The following is a 14558-nucleotide window of genomic DNA, read 5'->3' as shown; positions in this document are numbered from 1 at the left end:
GGGGGGGGGGGGGGGGGGGGGGGGGGGGGGGGGGGGGGGGGGGGGGGGGGGGGGGGGGGGGGGGGGGGGGGGGGGGGGGGGGGGGGGGGGGTGTGGGATTATTGTTGAGGGAAGATGAATCTCATCATTTCATTATCATGATGATCAGAGTTGATTAATTTCAATTCATTTTTATTGTATTTCTTTCATGTTTTCTTCATTCCCTCCCTCCTGCTTTGCTTTTCTTCCGCTCTTCCTGTCAACATATGCACTTACAGACAGGACTCAAGCCAATGTACCAGATAGATAGATAGGTTACTTCAGATCCCACTAATGGAAGTACCGTAGTCTCTGATACTCTTCCCTTTATGACTTGACGGCTGGGCGTGGACCTTAACCGTTTCTGACTGACTTTTTATTGGACTAAAGGCAGTGAGTTGGGAGGAGGAGAGAGGGAGGGGGGGGAGGAATAACGGCTTTTCCTCGAGGGGCAAATGAAATTGGAACAGAACAAGAAAACAGAATAGAATAACTAGGAAGAAGTGATAAAAAAAAGGAAAAATGAATGAGTTAAATAAAATAAAATAAAAATAATCAGGAATAATAACGACGGCTCACTAATGATCTCTAGTAAATAATCTTTATTTATTAAACGGTTTCTCGAACCCACTGGCCCTGGCCTCGCCTCTTCGTTAGCTTCTTTTACCCTCCCCATAGCAGCATTATTACTGCTGAGCTTCTTATTTGCTGCGCCAACCAGCTGTCAACGGTCCCCGATGATCTTTCTTCTTATGCATCTCCAGACGTTTCATCTGTCTCGTCTGGCCCTTTCTCCCTTTCCCTAACTCTCTTTTCCCTCCCGTCTTCAACTTCTCTACCTCTTCTTCCATTTACCCTCGTTGCTATCCCACCCTATTTGACAATCTTGCTTATACTTAACTGGTGCCCACTGCTGCTCCTAGTATATTCTTCAGCCCCAGAAGTATTCTCGACTGTTCAAACACTACCATATTCTGATCCTTACTATATTTCGTTCGACCTCAACTTGACGCCATCGGCTCGACACCTATCGGACATATCAACTTTTTCTCCGTCCTGAACACCCCGTCATTATATGTGACTTTCGCCAGACGTATACTCTTGTCTGCATTATCGCTTTTTGCTTTCCATCCATCTCCCCCTCGCACATCCACTCCAAGAGTTTCGGAGATTAATTGGCGGTCTCTCTTCTTTTGCCCTATCGACACTGCCGCAGTGCCACCAATACACTCGCCACTAACTAGTGGATTTTCTTGGGGGGAAAACAGAAGAAGTACCAACAAGGGTACTAATTCGTCTCACTGGTTGGGACGTCTTCGGTAACCCGGGCTTTCTCGCTTCTATCTTCGGTGGATATATTCTTGATCTCTTTCATCTTCTCGTTATCCTACAACTTCTTCCCCCTCCCAGGTCGTTCCATCTCTGCATCTAGTCAGACTGGGCTTCTGAGCTATCATTTTCTATACATCTTAGCATATGGTGCTCTCTGCTACACATATCTTTACTTGAGAAAGGAATTTTCCGCTGCGAACCGCGCATATGATTGCGTTACAAAATCACGCTATCTTACCTCCTCCCGCCAAAGTGGATATCTCACTGCTGCTGAAGCCCCAGGATGAAGAGGAAGCCGCCTCGGTGACGACAGCGCCTGGCTACCCACCCAGCGCAATCCCGCCGCCCTCGGTAGCACCTGCGTTGCCAGTAGCTGCTCCAGCATCGTTGTCCTCGGTCCCCCCAGTGCCCCAGCTTACGTCTAAAATTCCGGCTACGGTGCCTGCCAAGCGCCTTCAACCTGCCCACACTGCAGAGTCGCCGGCTAAAAAGCAATCCAAGTGGTCCCCGGAGGAGGATGCCCTTATCATCGAGCTACGAGGAAGCGGTATGAAATGGGAGGATATTAGTAAACGGCTTCCTGGCCGAAGTGCCATCAGTTGCCGTCTACACTATCAGAATTACTTGGAACGCAGAAGTGAGTGGGATGAGGATAAAAAGAACAAACTTGCAAGGTTATACGAAAGGTATGTTCTATGCGATAGCGAGGCGGCGCCTCGAGATCATTAAAAGACGGTTGTTGATTGTCATTGCAGGTTCAAAGCAGAGATGTGGTCAAAGGTAGCAGAAGAGATGGCCATTCCGTGGAGGGCTGCAGAAGCCATGCACTGGCAACTGGGAGAACAGGAAATGGCGCGTCGAGCGGGAGTAGTCCCGTTCTCATTATCAAGTACTGCCATAGATCCGCCAGCGCCCCGAACTCGCAGAGCCAGCACGTCTCTATCTCGACCAAGAAAAGGATCGACATCCCGTCCGATCCCCCCTCCCCCCCAACTTCCTTCCGTGGAAGAGCTTACCGCTGGAGTGCCTGCATTTGCACCGCACCCAACTTTTCCGGCCCCTCGCGAACCTTATAGATTGGGGCGACCCTTGGATCTGGGTGGTCACAGTAGCCATCTTGGACCCAACCTCGGTCTTCCCCCTCGAACCCTCCCGTAGAGGGCATGAAGAAAACGATGTCTATGCCTGTGTGTTTTGCGTTATTACGAATTGCATAGCGCTGGTTGGAGGTATATCTTCTTCACTCATGGGAGGCTTGTCATACAAGAGCTCTTCCGAGTGCGTGTGTGCGCGTTTTTCATTATCCTCATCTGGCTTTGATCTTGCTACACATGAAAGGGCACCTTCGAGAGGAGGCCTCAATTTGACGAGCCCAATGCTCGTATCGTCGTTCCTGTCGTGAGTGCTATGCAGATGTGGATGACGGGCTTCGAGGCTGGCTCTCGATGATCCCACTGCAATCATGTATCTCATGATGATTCCGAGTTTGTCCGTGCTGCGATCGCCCACCAGTTGTCTTTTTCATATCCCGACTCCAGGACATGACCTCCCGCCTTGTTGATATCCTGCTCGAGCTCCGACTCCTCATAAAGGTGGTAATACCGATGGAATACCTTTGGCTCGTCGGAAGGAGCGTCCGCGGAAGAGGTTCCCTTCATGACCCAGGGGACCATTATATCTTGCGGATCACCTTTGTCCCAACCTCGACGGCTGTTTTTCTGTTCCAGGGCCCAAGCATAGATCAGCGCTCTCCCACCCGGAGATTTTTTGGTGGCAGGTTTTAGCGTGCGCAGGATTTCACGAATAGCTTGGACCCTTCGATCAGGAGTGGAAAGGTGGTGGATAACGGCAATTGAAATGGCGAAGTCGAAGAAAGAATCCGGATGTGGGAGGTGGAGAATATCGGCTATGATGGTTGAGTGTGGCTGATGCTTTTGCGCAATTTGAGCCAAATTCGCGGATCTGGTATGGAATGATCAGCTTTGAAATACAATGGAAGGTGAATGCCTGCGCACAACGACAGAGGGGGGGAGGTTTCTTTTTTTTATCTTTTGGACAGGAATGACATGAGAATACCCATATACGAAATACAGTATATAGAAAGAAACAAAACTGAAATTGAAAGCCAATAGCCAAGACGAGACGAAATATTCCATGGCCGGGAGTGCAAGGGAGAGAAACATACCTATCGGAAGCAACAATAAAGACCTCACGGTTCACGGCCAAATACTTCCCATTGCCGCATCCCACATCCAAACCAACGGAACCGGGCTCTAAACCTCTGAGAAACTGTTCCACAATGGGCCAAGGCTGTTGAAGGGTTAACAGAGAATTCCGAGGTCGCAATTGAATTATCGAGGAGGGGTTGAATTCGGCGGAGTGAGAAGCAGTAGTACCTTGTAACGAGTGGAGGAAAAATGACTGGCAATTTGTTGGTACACTTCATGAACATTCTTCTCTTCGTACGCTTCCTGATCGTCCGAGGGGACGTTTGCCAGGGCCGGAACATTCGGGGCAGCCATCGTGGTTGTTTTCTCTCTTGGTTTCCCACACTGATCCTCAGGAGACCCCTCCCACGATAGAGATTAACTGTGTTCCTACGATACTTTGGGGGTCGTTCTCTAGATTATCGCACCCCGCCGTAGCCTAAGAAACAACTCGAACCTCTGAACTGCAGCGCGATGTAGAAGTAGATTGAATGATCGCGAGCTGAAAACGTGCAAAGAAACGGAATAAAATTGGATGTTTGGAGGAGGGGCCGATTTTCTACACACAAGACGTCATCTCGCTCTGTGTATGCTGTATGGTATCGGTAATTTCTAGGAGATACTGTATGTAATATTAATCATCAGGTAATCGAATACCGTACACCACGTGCTCATTGGCGGTTTGGCATCAAAGGAAGCAAACATCTCCATGATTTATCAGGAACATGGAGACTAGTAGCAATTCCCTTGCTTGTCAATTCTTCTCGGCGTTGATATCACCACCCATTGCTTCAAGCTTACTTCTAGCTTCCTCCATCAGTGAAAGCGTCCTGATCTGGTCAGTATCATAATCCCCCCTTTCAGAGGAATCCCACCTGTGGCCCCTCCCAATTCTGTACATTTTCCTATAATGGAAGCCCCTCGCGGGGCAGCTCAAAATATATGATTGATGTATAGCCTGACCCTGAACATTACTTGCAATTCACTGAGGGTTCCAAGTTCATTTATGTCTTCTTATTTCATCTTTCGAACATCCCTTTTTGGCACTACTTTATCTAATGCGTGAAGATAGAAAAGAATCAAGTCCCCCCGGATTGCAATCGCGGACGGAGACAACGCAGTAGATCGTTGAGCTCTAAAAGCAGTCCAGATTCCACAATATCTCTTCTATCTCAGCCACGCTTGCTAGCTTAGGATTGCTCCAAAACCATGGCGTTTCAACCTACACCGGCGGACATTTCTGTCGCCATTACCACGCCCATGGCAAGCTCCACTGCCGAGCCACGCTTGCTAACAGAGCGTCGTATCACTCCCACATGGAGCGTCTCGCAGCTCAAAGGCAAGCTGGAGACCATGACTGGCGTACCTCCCGGTAGCCAGCGGCTGCTTCTCAAGTCCCCGGGCCGTCCTGACCAATGGGTTGAAGGTGACGACTCCATCATTGGGGATTGGGGTTTGATGAAAGGTTGTGAGATTGAGGTAGGTCTTGTTCTTCTGTTCATCTCAATTTCCGGCATCCTCGGCTTTCCCAGCCTCTGGGATTATAGTTACTGCTTAAAGATCGGTTTTGATTGTCATCCGCTCAACGAATCCATGTCTTGCTTCTTTAAGACCTTGGTTTCCTTTTGTTCCACTCGGAGACACATCTCAACCAGGATTGCCGGTTCATACCATGAGCCTATACTCATGTCTCAACCTAGGTCCACGACACTCGGCCTCAATCAGCCCGGCCAAATTTCACCGACCTATCATCCGTCGAGAAATACGTCCTTCCTACATCCACCTACGAATCACTCTCGAACTCCGTCCTAGCATGGAAGAAGAACCAAAAACTTGGCCGGTTCGATCCAAACGCTCTAACCCCCGAAGAGTCGATCCGCCAGCAATCAGAGAGAGATGCGGCGGAGATTCAACAAAGAGGTGAGTAACAAGATATCCTCGACCTTGTTACCCGGGTCGGGGGAGTTGGGTCCGCGAACTTTCGATTCGAAAAGGATCAGTCCTGGGGTTTGAAGCAGAAGAATCCTAATGATTGTACGTATCTAGGTATTGCTATTGATAAACGTGCTATCGTCTTGCCCTCGTCCCCGCCTCATATCCGACGAGGAACGATTCGGTTTGTTGGTCCAGTGCCTACGATCCCTTTCCCGGGCGTGGACCCCAAGAAGGTGCAATTAGATTCCGAGGCTCTCCCTATCTGGGTTGGCATTGAGCTTGATGAGCCGTTGGGGAAGAACGATGGCAGCGTAGGCGGCCAAAGGTTCTTCACCTGCCCGAATAAGACTGGTGTTTTCGTGAAGCCTGAGAAAGTCGAGGTAGGAGACTTCCCGCCGTTGGAGTTGGATGACCTGGATGATGAAATCATGGAGGAGATTTGATACATTTCTTCCAAAGCGTCAAGTATGAACACACGGAATAACACAAAAGAAAGCAAAGCCTGCTACAATGTACTCCTAATCCTCCTCAAGTTACTCCGATAAATCTACAGCTCATGCCCTCTTGTTCAATGATAACCCACTATCCGCAAAAAAAAAAGGAGAAAATAAGAAAAGAACACGGGAGAAGAAAAGGATGGGGGACGAAGCCTTGAGGACGTAAGCAGACTTCCATCCCAACAATTTCACGTAAGTAGCGCTAATCCAGAGGTCAAAGCCCGGTGCTGGGCAGGATATAGGTGGTGAGCGTTTCAAGATGATAGGAGACGTATAGAGCAAACCCGGACACAACGTTTCATACGAGATCACGTTGCCTTACGTCCGCCTGCTTTCTGTTTGCCCTTCGGTCGGCCTTTTACGCCGGTCGGACGGCCAGTCGGGGTGCTGGAGTCCCCATCCATGGCACCGGGTTTGGTCGCCGACCCGGGAGCAGAGTCGTCGTTCTCCACCGGGACGCAGCCTTGAGTGAAGAACAGCCGGGCATCCTTATTCTGCGTATTGGCAAAACTGTAATAGTTGCCTGCAAACTCAATTAGAACGTCCATTGGTACGGGGCCACGTCTCCCATCTTGTCAAGGGAAGGTGTATACGGAGCTCACTCACCTCTCGGTACCTGGAAGACACACCCTTTGCCGGCACTGAAACGAACACCGGAGATGTCTACTTGAACCCGACCCTGGCAGATGTAGAAAACCATGTGCATCTTCTTGGAATTCTTGGGCTTCTTTACTCCTCCAGGCGGCAGTTCCACGATCCCAGAGCCCAAGAAAGGCGAACTGAGAAGTTTGGCGAACCGCCACGAGGAGTCCTTGACACTCCTTGTCTCCATCCCAGCAGGGGCGTACGCAAGGTCTACAAGCGAATGCGTTAGCACACGACAACCATAGTCAAAGGACAGTACATACCAACGATGTCCTCTTCTTCACCAACTGCCTGGGCTTCCTCGTCCCACCTCCTGATATAGCCATGCAGAATCCCGCTTTCCTTCTCCCAAGGATCAACATATCCGTCTTCTTCATCCGAGGAATCGTCGTTTTTACCCTTCCTTGATTTGGACTTCTTATTAGGGCGGCGCTTATTCGATTTCGGTTTCTCCGGTTCGAGTTCTTCCGTGCGAATAATCTCCTTGATGGTTGATAGCGGATACCGCTGGCCCTCCACAGCTTCACCATCGCCATAGACACATCGTTCATTTCGCCAGTATGCAAGAGGTCTTACAGAAACACGCCCGGATCGTGTATGGGTGGCAGCGCCTTCGGAAGGTACTTCGCGCTTCAGGATATATAGACTCCGACCCTTCAATGGCCCTGTGCGATTGACATAGTTCTCCACCACTTTGTCCAGCTCTGCATTGCCTGAAGGACTTGGGTTTTTATCAGCTTTGTCCGATACCCTAGGCCTTTTCGACGGCCGTTCTTTCTCCACTTCATTGCTAGACTTGCGTTGCGTTCGCGGCGGCCTCCCCGGACGTTTGCGTTTTTGTGCCGGCTGTTCTTCCTCAATCTCATGCTCCTGCGCGGCCGTGGATGCTCCGGCCCTTGCGCCTTTCACACCTCTAACAACCCTTGGAACGGGTTTGGCCTGTCCTCTCCTGCTGCGGGATTCTGACACGGTTACCGGCGAGTCCAGGTCGGCGCCAGTGTCGTCTTGTTCATCTGCATGGTCGTCCGTCAATGCGTCATCGCCTGCAGTGAAGCTGTCAACGAAGTCGTCGTGTGTCTGTACAAATGAATGCCCGTTCTCGTCTGTGTTTAGCTGATTCTCAGCATCGCTATCGGAAAAGCCGGAGTCCATAGGCTCCTCTGTTGGTTCAGCATTAAGTTTGTTGTTCCGTGCACCATTGACGTGGTTCAGGACTGGTGGCGCATTGATGGAACGACTAGTAAGTGGAGATACATCTCGTCGTGATTCCCCCCTTGCACTTCCCAGACCCTTCCCGTCTGAGGGACTGGAAGACGGTTGTTCGCGTTGCGGACTTTGGGAGGATCGCAAGCCGGGAGTTCTCCGAGGTGAGCCAGTCAGCCCGGTCTTCATAGGAGAGCGCGCAACAGGAGGCGGGAAGTAAGAGCTTCGTCTGCTTTTGAGAAAATCGGTGGGGTTCGGACCATTTCCTGCCCAATAAATATCAGCGTTAGTATATAGCCAAAATGATGGCGAGCTGTGACACGAACGCACCTTCGTCTATAGACATGCCATCCGAACCAGTAGAATCCTCAGCTCGGTCACTGAAGCCATTCTCTTTTACGGGCGACGTCTCGGGCGAAGAGAATATACCATCAACTTCTTCCATTCCATATTCATCACGTTTCCCTTCCTTCAACATTAACCCGGTGCGCCTGTGAAAGTCGCCTGCATCAGTCTCCCGAGATTATAATGGATGGAAGCGACTGGAATGGGAGCAGGGGATAGGAAAAAAAAAATACTAAACAGGGGCGATCAATGAGACATGGCATCGATGATACCGACCTTCCAGCTTTGCCGACATTGGCATAATCATACTCGCGAGCCTTCGCAGGGCCCCGGGGAGCCATTGTTCCGAAGATTCGGGAGCTGTATGCGGCAGCTTTGAGGGAGGCAACGAGAGGGGTCCAGTGGTGGTAAAGACGCGTACGGACCGGGCTGGATGCGCGGGGAATCTGCCGTGCCAAACGTAAGTAGGCGACTGTAGGAGTTCACCGTAGTTGCAATTTAACGGAGAGGGGAAAGAAAATCCCAGGTCTTGGGGATGGCGAATGAATGCTGCGGAGGGGAGTTGGAATCCGTGAGGGCGGCGAACAAACACGCGCGGAAGCGCCGCTAGTCCGGAACCGTTTGGGACGCGTCCATCTTTCACTTTCAACATTCATCTTTAGTTGCACTCCCCGACTACACCCTTCCTTCCTTTTCTCGCTTGTCGTGATCGCAACTCCCGTCTGAAACCAATAGAAGTATGGGCGAATCTGCAGGCATCTCCACTGCCCCTCTCCAGGGGGAGTCTCCCACTACTGCAACAGGCCTCTTCATCCCTCCAAGTATAGATCACTCTCGGCTTTTCGCCGGGGAGTCCTATTCTTACTATTCACCCTGTCCTCCCGTCATTGCAACCTCCAAAGTTAATGAACCTACTACGAACTCTTCACCAAATTACCTTATCTTGGGTGTAGACGAGGCCGGACGCGGTCCAGTTCTAGGCCCCATGGTCTACAGCGCCTTCTACTTGCCCCAAGATCTGCACCATACCCTCTTGACTCGTGACTACAGCTTCAACGACAGCAAAGTCCTCACTCCCGGCGTACGCGCTAATCTCATGAAGCTACTATGTACCCCGGGAAATCCCTTACACGAATCCTGCGGATGGGCCGTGAAGCTACTATCAGCGCGTGACATCTCGTCCGGTATGATGCGGCCTGGAACGGGAGCTTATAACCTGAATGCGCAAGCAATGGATGCTACCATTGAACTCATCCGTGGAATCATTGAAGATCGCAACATGGACGTGCGAGAGGTCTACATCGATACGATTGGGAACCCCGCAACCTACCAACAGAAACTCGAGAAGATATTTCCATCACTCAGAATCACCGTGGCGAAGAAGGCCGACTCGTTATATCCGTGCGTGAGTGCTGCAAGTGTTGCTGCCAAAGTCACCAGAGACGTCGCATTAGATCTCTGTCATCAAGCTATATACGAAGACACCCATGCGGAAGATTCACCGAGGGCGGTGGTGCCGCAGAGTTGGGGAAGCGGCTATCCCTCTGATTCAAAGTGTGCCAATTGGTTAAAGAAAAACATGGATCCGATTTTCGGATGGGGCAACGAATGCCGATTCAGTTGGGGCACCGCAAAAGAGTTGCTCGAGTTGAAGGGAAGGCCAAAGGTCGATTGGCCTGGAGAAGAAGAAGAAAATACGCAGCTCAGGGACTTCCTCTTATCTTCGACCAGTAACACTACAAAAGCTCAGCATGAGTTGCTGGAATGGTACGGGGCAAGGTCCACAGAGGTCCTCTCTTAGCCAAACATGAGTTTATCCTTTATCAAGCGCAGATGCAGAGTTGACGGAATAATGACCAAATGATACCCACTTTCTTTTGCAGTGTGAATGCCCTTGAATTCAGTGGAAGCATATGAACCTGATGTGTCATTTTGCACTAATGTGCAAGTTGAAACAGACAGAATATAGCGTTTCGTAACATTAAAAGGGATAGCTTGGGGATGATAAGTCATTGGGTATCTAAATTAGGTACGAGAAGACGGCTGTGTGAGGCACAGGAGGCTTCCGAGGTAAAGCAAAATGCTAGCAAAGATGGCAGAAACATCTGACGCTGGCAGGACACAGCGAACATCACAGTGTTGTAGTCGAGAAGTAGTAGTTGTCCCAGAGATACTCGTAATCCTCAATGACACTGCCTACCAAATCAAGCAGAGGTTTGCCCCTCATTTTGCCGGTCAACCCTTTCAACCAGGATCTATGTAAAAGTTAGTACAATACTTTAACTCCTTATCAGTAGTTTGGGAAGGGCTAGAGTGCCATACTTGGTAATATTCTCATAGAAAGCCCCGCGCATAAACCACCAACCCATCGCCCAGCCTCTCTTCCTTAGTTCCTCCCGCTCCAGCCCGGTCAATCCCCGAAGGCCGCCTGCGACTCTTTCGCGAAGATCAGCTTTGGCTAGTTGTCGACAGCCATACTCCATGCCAAAACCGATAAGCCAGGGTTTCCAACTCCGCCTGTCTTTGCAGTATCGTTGCAGCATGAGCGCATAAACTACTGGTCGGAGGATGTATAGAATCTCAGCAAACTGGCCCTGGCCAGTGACTCGGTGCAACAGCATTTTCGGTGGCTTGATATCGTCGGCCGTAAGAACTTTGGATATCAAGTAGTTTGAAAGGTCATCCACATTAGGCAGAGAAGGAAGCGACAGCCCTGTGCGAGGCATAGTCCAGCACAGATCCGACGACCGTTCGCTAATAGGGGTCTGCATGCCATTCCAGTCGCTACTGTCCTCTTCTTCCAGCGATCTGGGATCTACTTCCCGCTCAGGAAGTGGAGGGCTGACCAATGGTCTAGAGTTGGTGAGACGAAGGAGTAACAGGCGACAGATCGCCTTAGCGGCTTCGATTAATACGACGACACGCCAGCGCACCTTCTCACCACGACGCCGAGCCGCCATCTCCCACAGCAGTTCTGTATATTGGATCATCTGTAATGCGAGGGCGATTCTCTGATACAGTGAAGAGTGGGAGGTCCAATACTTCGTGTAGCGCGCATGAGGTGATGGTGTAGGCCGCGGGATTGTTGACGGTAACCTAGAAATGACTCGCGAAACCAGAGAGTCATGGTAGAGTGACAGAAGCTGTACCCCTGAATGCACTTTTCACAGAAGTCAGAATCAAGCGAATGGCTTCCTTGTCTAGAAGATCACCATTAGAAACACTTGAATAACGTACCGCACTCTGAGCTTATCTCCGAATCTCGGTATCTCCCTGCACACGGTTTCAGCCTTTCATTTCCTCGACCAAATTCCTGTACTTCAAGCTTCATGCACTAACCCGGGATGATGTATGTTAGAGACCTCAACGCGGACTCTACTTGGCTCACAGAGCTAGCATTCTTCGTCACGAACTCCTCGTACAGTGGGAGCCATTTGGAGGGTTGCAACAGTGCGGCAGGTATCGGATTTTGGGCACGCCATGAGGATTCCATATTCAAGCGAAAACCATGCAAAGATAGGGGTAAGCTTGATGTTTTCAGTATCAAGAAGTGTCAGGCAAAGAAATGACTCTAGGTCCCAACAAGCGTTCCCAGTCGTATCAGCTGGGCTGGGAGAACCACTTTATCTACGGCGTAAGCTAGTTACGGGTGGGTAAGGAGAGGTAGGCCGAGGTAGGCACCACGGTAGCGGCTAAGGCACGTGTCGGGAGCTTGCCAAGAAATGCAATACATAGTACAATACAATGTTTAATAGACAGTGACTTGGACAAACAAACGGCAATGTTTAGACTTATTGGAAGCCACTGTAGGGGAAACCCCGGCATCTATTTACTGCCTAGCCAGCTTTTTCAGAAGCTCCCCTGTAAACCAAAGCGCAGCCCTTAATTACACTGTTTTCATTCATCTGCAAACTTCCAGAGACCACCCGGGCGCATTGCCTCTCGATATCGGTGTCGCACCTTCTCCCTTTCAATTTCCCTTGCCTCCTCATGATCACGCTGCAATTCCTGTGTATCGGGCATATCTGTGCGCCAGTATCCAGGTGGCGATCCCGATCGCTGGTGGTGATGCCTATGCTTCCCAAATCGATTGGCAATAAGCCTGGCGCTCGCCTCTTGCAGAAGGCTCTCCCGATCCTCTGTGCTTAGTTTATCGAGTATATGTCTTTCTTCTCCCAAATAGTCCTCCAGAATCTTCCGCTCTTCCTGTTCTCTGTCCTTGTTAGAGGTTGCGTTCGTCGGAAGACCGCCCAGGCGTGCCATGGCATTGAACTTGCCTCCGCAGCAGCCAGGGCGCATACAACCCTTTGCACACTTGCGCTCGTCCGTGGTGCGGATGACACTGCTAAATGCAAAATCTACCCCTTGATTATAATTTGGATTAATTTTGAAATGGCTGAGTTCGAGACAATGCAGCGGCAAAGCTCTATATTGTATACGCGTGGCGTTCTCCTCTATCCGTTGTGCTTCGCTGCCCGAAGACGAGGTGGCCTGAGTGGTGTCATGTTGAGTATCAAGTTTCGAACCCCCCTGCATATTTTCTGACTTAGCATTTGCCTGTATTCTCCTGCTATTTTCGGATATATGTGACAAAGGTCGTCCAACAGAAGAGGGGGAGCTTTGCACTGTGCGACCCCTTGTAAATTCGCTAATTGTACTTTTGGGCTGGAGTTGTTGCTTCGCAGGTACCGGTCCTTCAAGAAGCCCCTCCAGTCGCTGTACGGCAGATTGGCCTTCCTTGCCTGGATCTGAACGTGGCGTCCTAGCTTCAGATGCCGACGTGTCAAATCGATTTGGTGTAGCGGCTTCCGCGTCATTCTCTTCGCCATCCTCAGCCATCGCCGAGATGGGGTATTTAGGTCTTGGTTTTGACCCCTTCGCGGCTGCTGTGCCTAACTGTTGGTCATATCTATTGGTGCTCGTGTTGCCATCGACTGATTGCAGTACCGTGGCTCGTCTCGAAAATGAATCAACTGTTGCTGGGGGCAGGTCTTTGCATCTGGTTTCAATCGCTGGTGAAGCCGCTCGCTGGGAGCTAATTCCCTTATACTTCTTTCTCTTAGTTGGCGTTTCAACCATGACACCAACCTCATCTAGGTCCTGGGTTCCAATAGCCTCGCAACTAGACAATGGCCTCCCCGAAGGGCTGGATGATAAGCTCTCCTCTTTGATTGAAATAGGCTGGCTTGGGCCACTGTAATTATGGATAATGACATGGTCATGAATTGCTGGGGATATCTGATGAGGCGGTTGTGATGCTGAACGTTTCCGTTTGATAGTTGCGGCCGGAGCAGTTGCACTCTGAGCTGCAGCCGGCTCCCTTCGCTCGTCGTCATTTGAAGATCTATCATAAGCACCTACTCCTAAAGTATGCAAAATAGGGGCGGAAGCTCCTCGTAAAACTGGATGAATGGCCGATTCTGAAGATTTTAGTGGAGTAGATGTTGATAAATCAGTGAACAAGCTTGAATGTTCTTCACAGCCGTTTGTCTTAGCCCGCTGAAATTCAACTGCTTTCCCATCGAGTACCAAGGTGAAGTTGTCGCGGTCGAGGCTCTTTCTCCAATGCATCAACTTTTTTTTGTGACGTTTGACTTGTTTTCGAAGTTCGCCAGAGGCTTTCATAAGCGTCTGAGCTTCTCTGTAGAGCGCGACATACAGATCCCTCACAGGCGTTATCTCAGTAGAGCTGAAGCCCTCGGAGTCCATGCGATTGGCACATATACGATCTATAGCACGATGCGGCGCGTACGTTGCCTCCAGTTCGAGGGACTTCTGAGCAGTAACTTGGTCTTCAGTGAAGCCAACATCCCCGAGACGTAGCTCGTTCCGTAGGAGAGTAACCTCATCCTTCAAGGCGGCCATTTCAGCATCCGTTCTTTTTCGTGCTTCATCTGCAGCTCTAACCCTCTCCTCGGCCGCCTGCACCTTCGCGTCTCGAAGAGCAAGTTCTTGTTGAATGATTTCGTAGGCATCTTTGAAATAATCGCCAAAGGCTTGGGTAACAGAAGCTTGGAGCTGTTTAAGGACCTCCATTGATCCAAGCTTATGCTCACATACAGGGAGGTCTCCCCGAGGTACGGAGTAGCATAGGGCGGCTATGACACGCGACTTTGACGCGTATACTAGATAGATACCCGCAGTAATACTAGTAGTTCCCCGGTTGTATGGAGCACGGAGGACCGCTCTAATACCTCGGCACGTACCGTATCGTTCGAGACATCGGTCCACCATAAGTACCGTATCAATCACTCTCAGATAAGCCTCCGGCCTGACATTATCAGGCGCATAGGAAGTGGTACTCTCCCTCTCAAGAGTGCGTTCATCCAGCAAGCACTGGCTTGTGCAGTCAGTTGTGCCGAGTTTCATGAATGCC

At 50.4% G+C, this 14558-nt stretch overlaps 6 protein-coding genes across 6 annotated transcripts; 2 read left to right on the top strand and 4 right to left on the bottom strand.

Moving 5' to 3' along the window:
* Positions 1-2568: 2568 nt before the first annotated feature.
* Positions 2569-4073, bottom strand: BDQ94DRAFT_302 (tRNA (carboxymethyluridine(34)-5-O)-methyltransferase). The gene is made up of 3 exons (XM_026775447.1): positions 3747-4073; positions 3536-3660; positions 2569-3312 (listed from the first exon to the last, which is right to left on the bottom strand). Exons 1-3 carry the CDS (start codon positions 3870-3872, stop codon positions 2820-2822), a joined length of 744 nt encoding a protein of 247 aa, XP_026631984.1. The 5' UTR covers positions 3873-4073; the 3' UTR covers positions 2569-2819.
* A 693-nt stretch (positions 4074-4766) lies between these two features.
* On the top strand, positions 4767-5935 carry BDQ94DRAFT_164765 (TBCB family protein; the record flags this gene model as incomplete). Its single annotated transcript, XM_026770118.1, has 3 exons — positions 4767-5036; positions 5258-5477; positions 5604-5935. 3 exons carry the CDS (start codon positions 4767-4769, stop codon positions 5933-5935), a joined length of 822 nt encoding a protein of 273 aa, XP_026631983.1.
* A 181-nt stretch (positions 5936-6116) lies between these two features.
* Positions 6117-8713, bottom strand: BDQ94DRAFT_283 (Cupin domain protein). Its single transcript, XM_026775404.1, has 5 exons — positions 8459-8713; positions 8168-8328; positions 6898-8103; positions 6596-6844; positions 6117-6512 (listed from the first exon to the last, which is right to left on the bottom strand). Exons 1-5 carry the CDS (start codon positions 8521-8523, stop codon positions 6298-6300), a joined length of 1896 nt encoding a protein of 631 aa, XP_026631982.1. The 5' UTR covers positions 8524-8713; the 3' UTR covers positions 6117-6297.
* Positions 8714-8849: 136 nt separating this feature from the next.
* On the top strand, positions 8850-10147 carry BDQ94DRAFT_132083 (ribonuclease H2 catalytic subunit RNH201). Its single transcript, XM_026763982.1, has one exon. The coding sequence runs from the start codon at positions 8922-8924 to the stop codon at positions 9981-9983; it is 1062 nt and encodes a 353-aa protein (XP_026631981.1). The 5' UTR covers positions 8850-8921; the 3' UTR covers positions 9984-10147.
* Positions 10148-10220: 73 nt separating this feature from the next.
* Positions 10221-11809, bottom strand: BDQ94DRAFT_132081 (peroxisomal membrane protein PEX16). Its single transcript, XM_026763981.1, has 4 exons — positions 11522-11809; positions 11420-11455; positions 10505-11342; positions 10221-10437 (listed from the first exon to the last, which is right to left on the bottom strand). The coding sequence occupies exons 1-4, from the start codon at positions 11673-11675 to the stop codon at positions 10314-10316; spliced, it is 1152 nt and encodes a 383-aa protein (XP_026631980.1). The 5' UTR covers positions 11676-11809; the 3' UTR covers positions 10221-10313.
* A 138-nt stretch (positions 11810-11947) lies between these two features.
* BDQ94DRAFT_176763 (SAE2-domain-containing protein) lies at positions 11948-14551 on the bottom strand (the record flags this gene model as incomplete). Its single annotated transcript, XM_026772750.1, has 1 exon — positions 11948-14551. The coding sequence occupies one exon, from the start codon at positions 14549-14551 to the stop codon at positions 12080-12082; it is 2472 nt and encodes an 823-aa protein (XP_026631979.1). The 3' UTR covers positions 11948-12079.
* Between the last annotated feature and the right edge of the window lie 7 nt (positions 14552-14558).

This window comes from Aspergillus welwitschiae (genome assembly GCF_003344945.1).
Source record: "Aspergillus welwitschiae strain CBS 139.54b unplaced genomic scaffold BDQ94scaffold_1, whole genome shotgun sequence".
NCBI classification, from domain to species: Eukaryota; Fungi; Ascomycota; class Eurotiomycetes; order Eurotiales; family Aspergillaceae; genus Aspergillus; species Aspergillus welwitschiae.
Note: the sequence above shows the minus strand (reverse complement) of the source record. Positions and strands in the feature narration are given on the sequence as shown.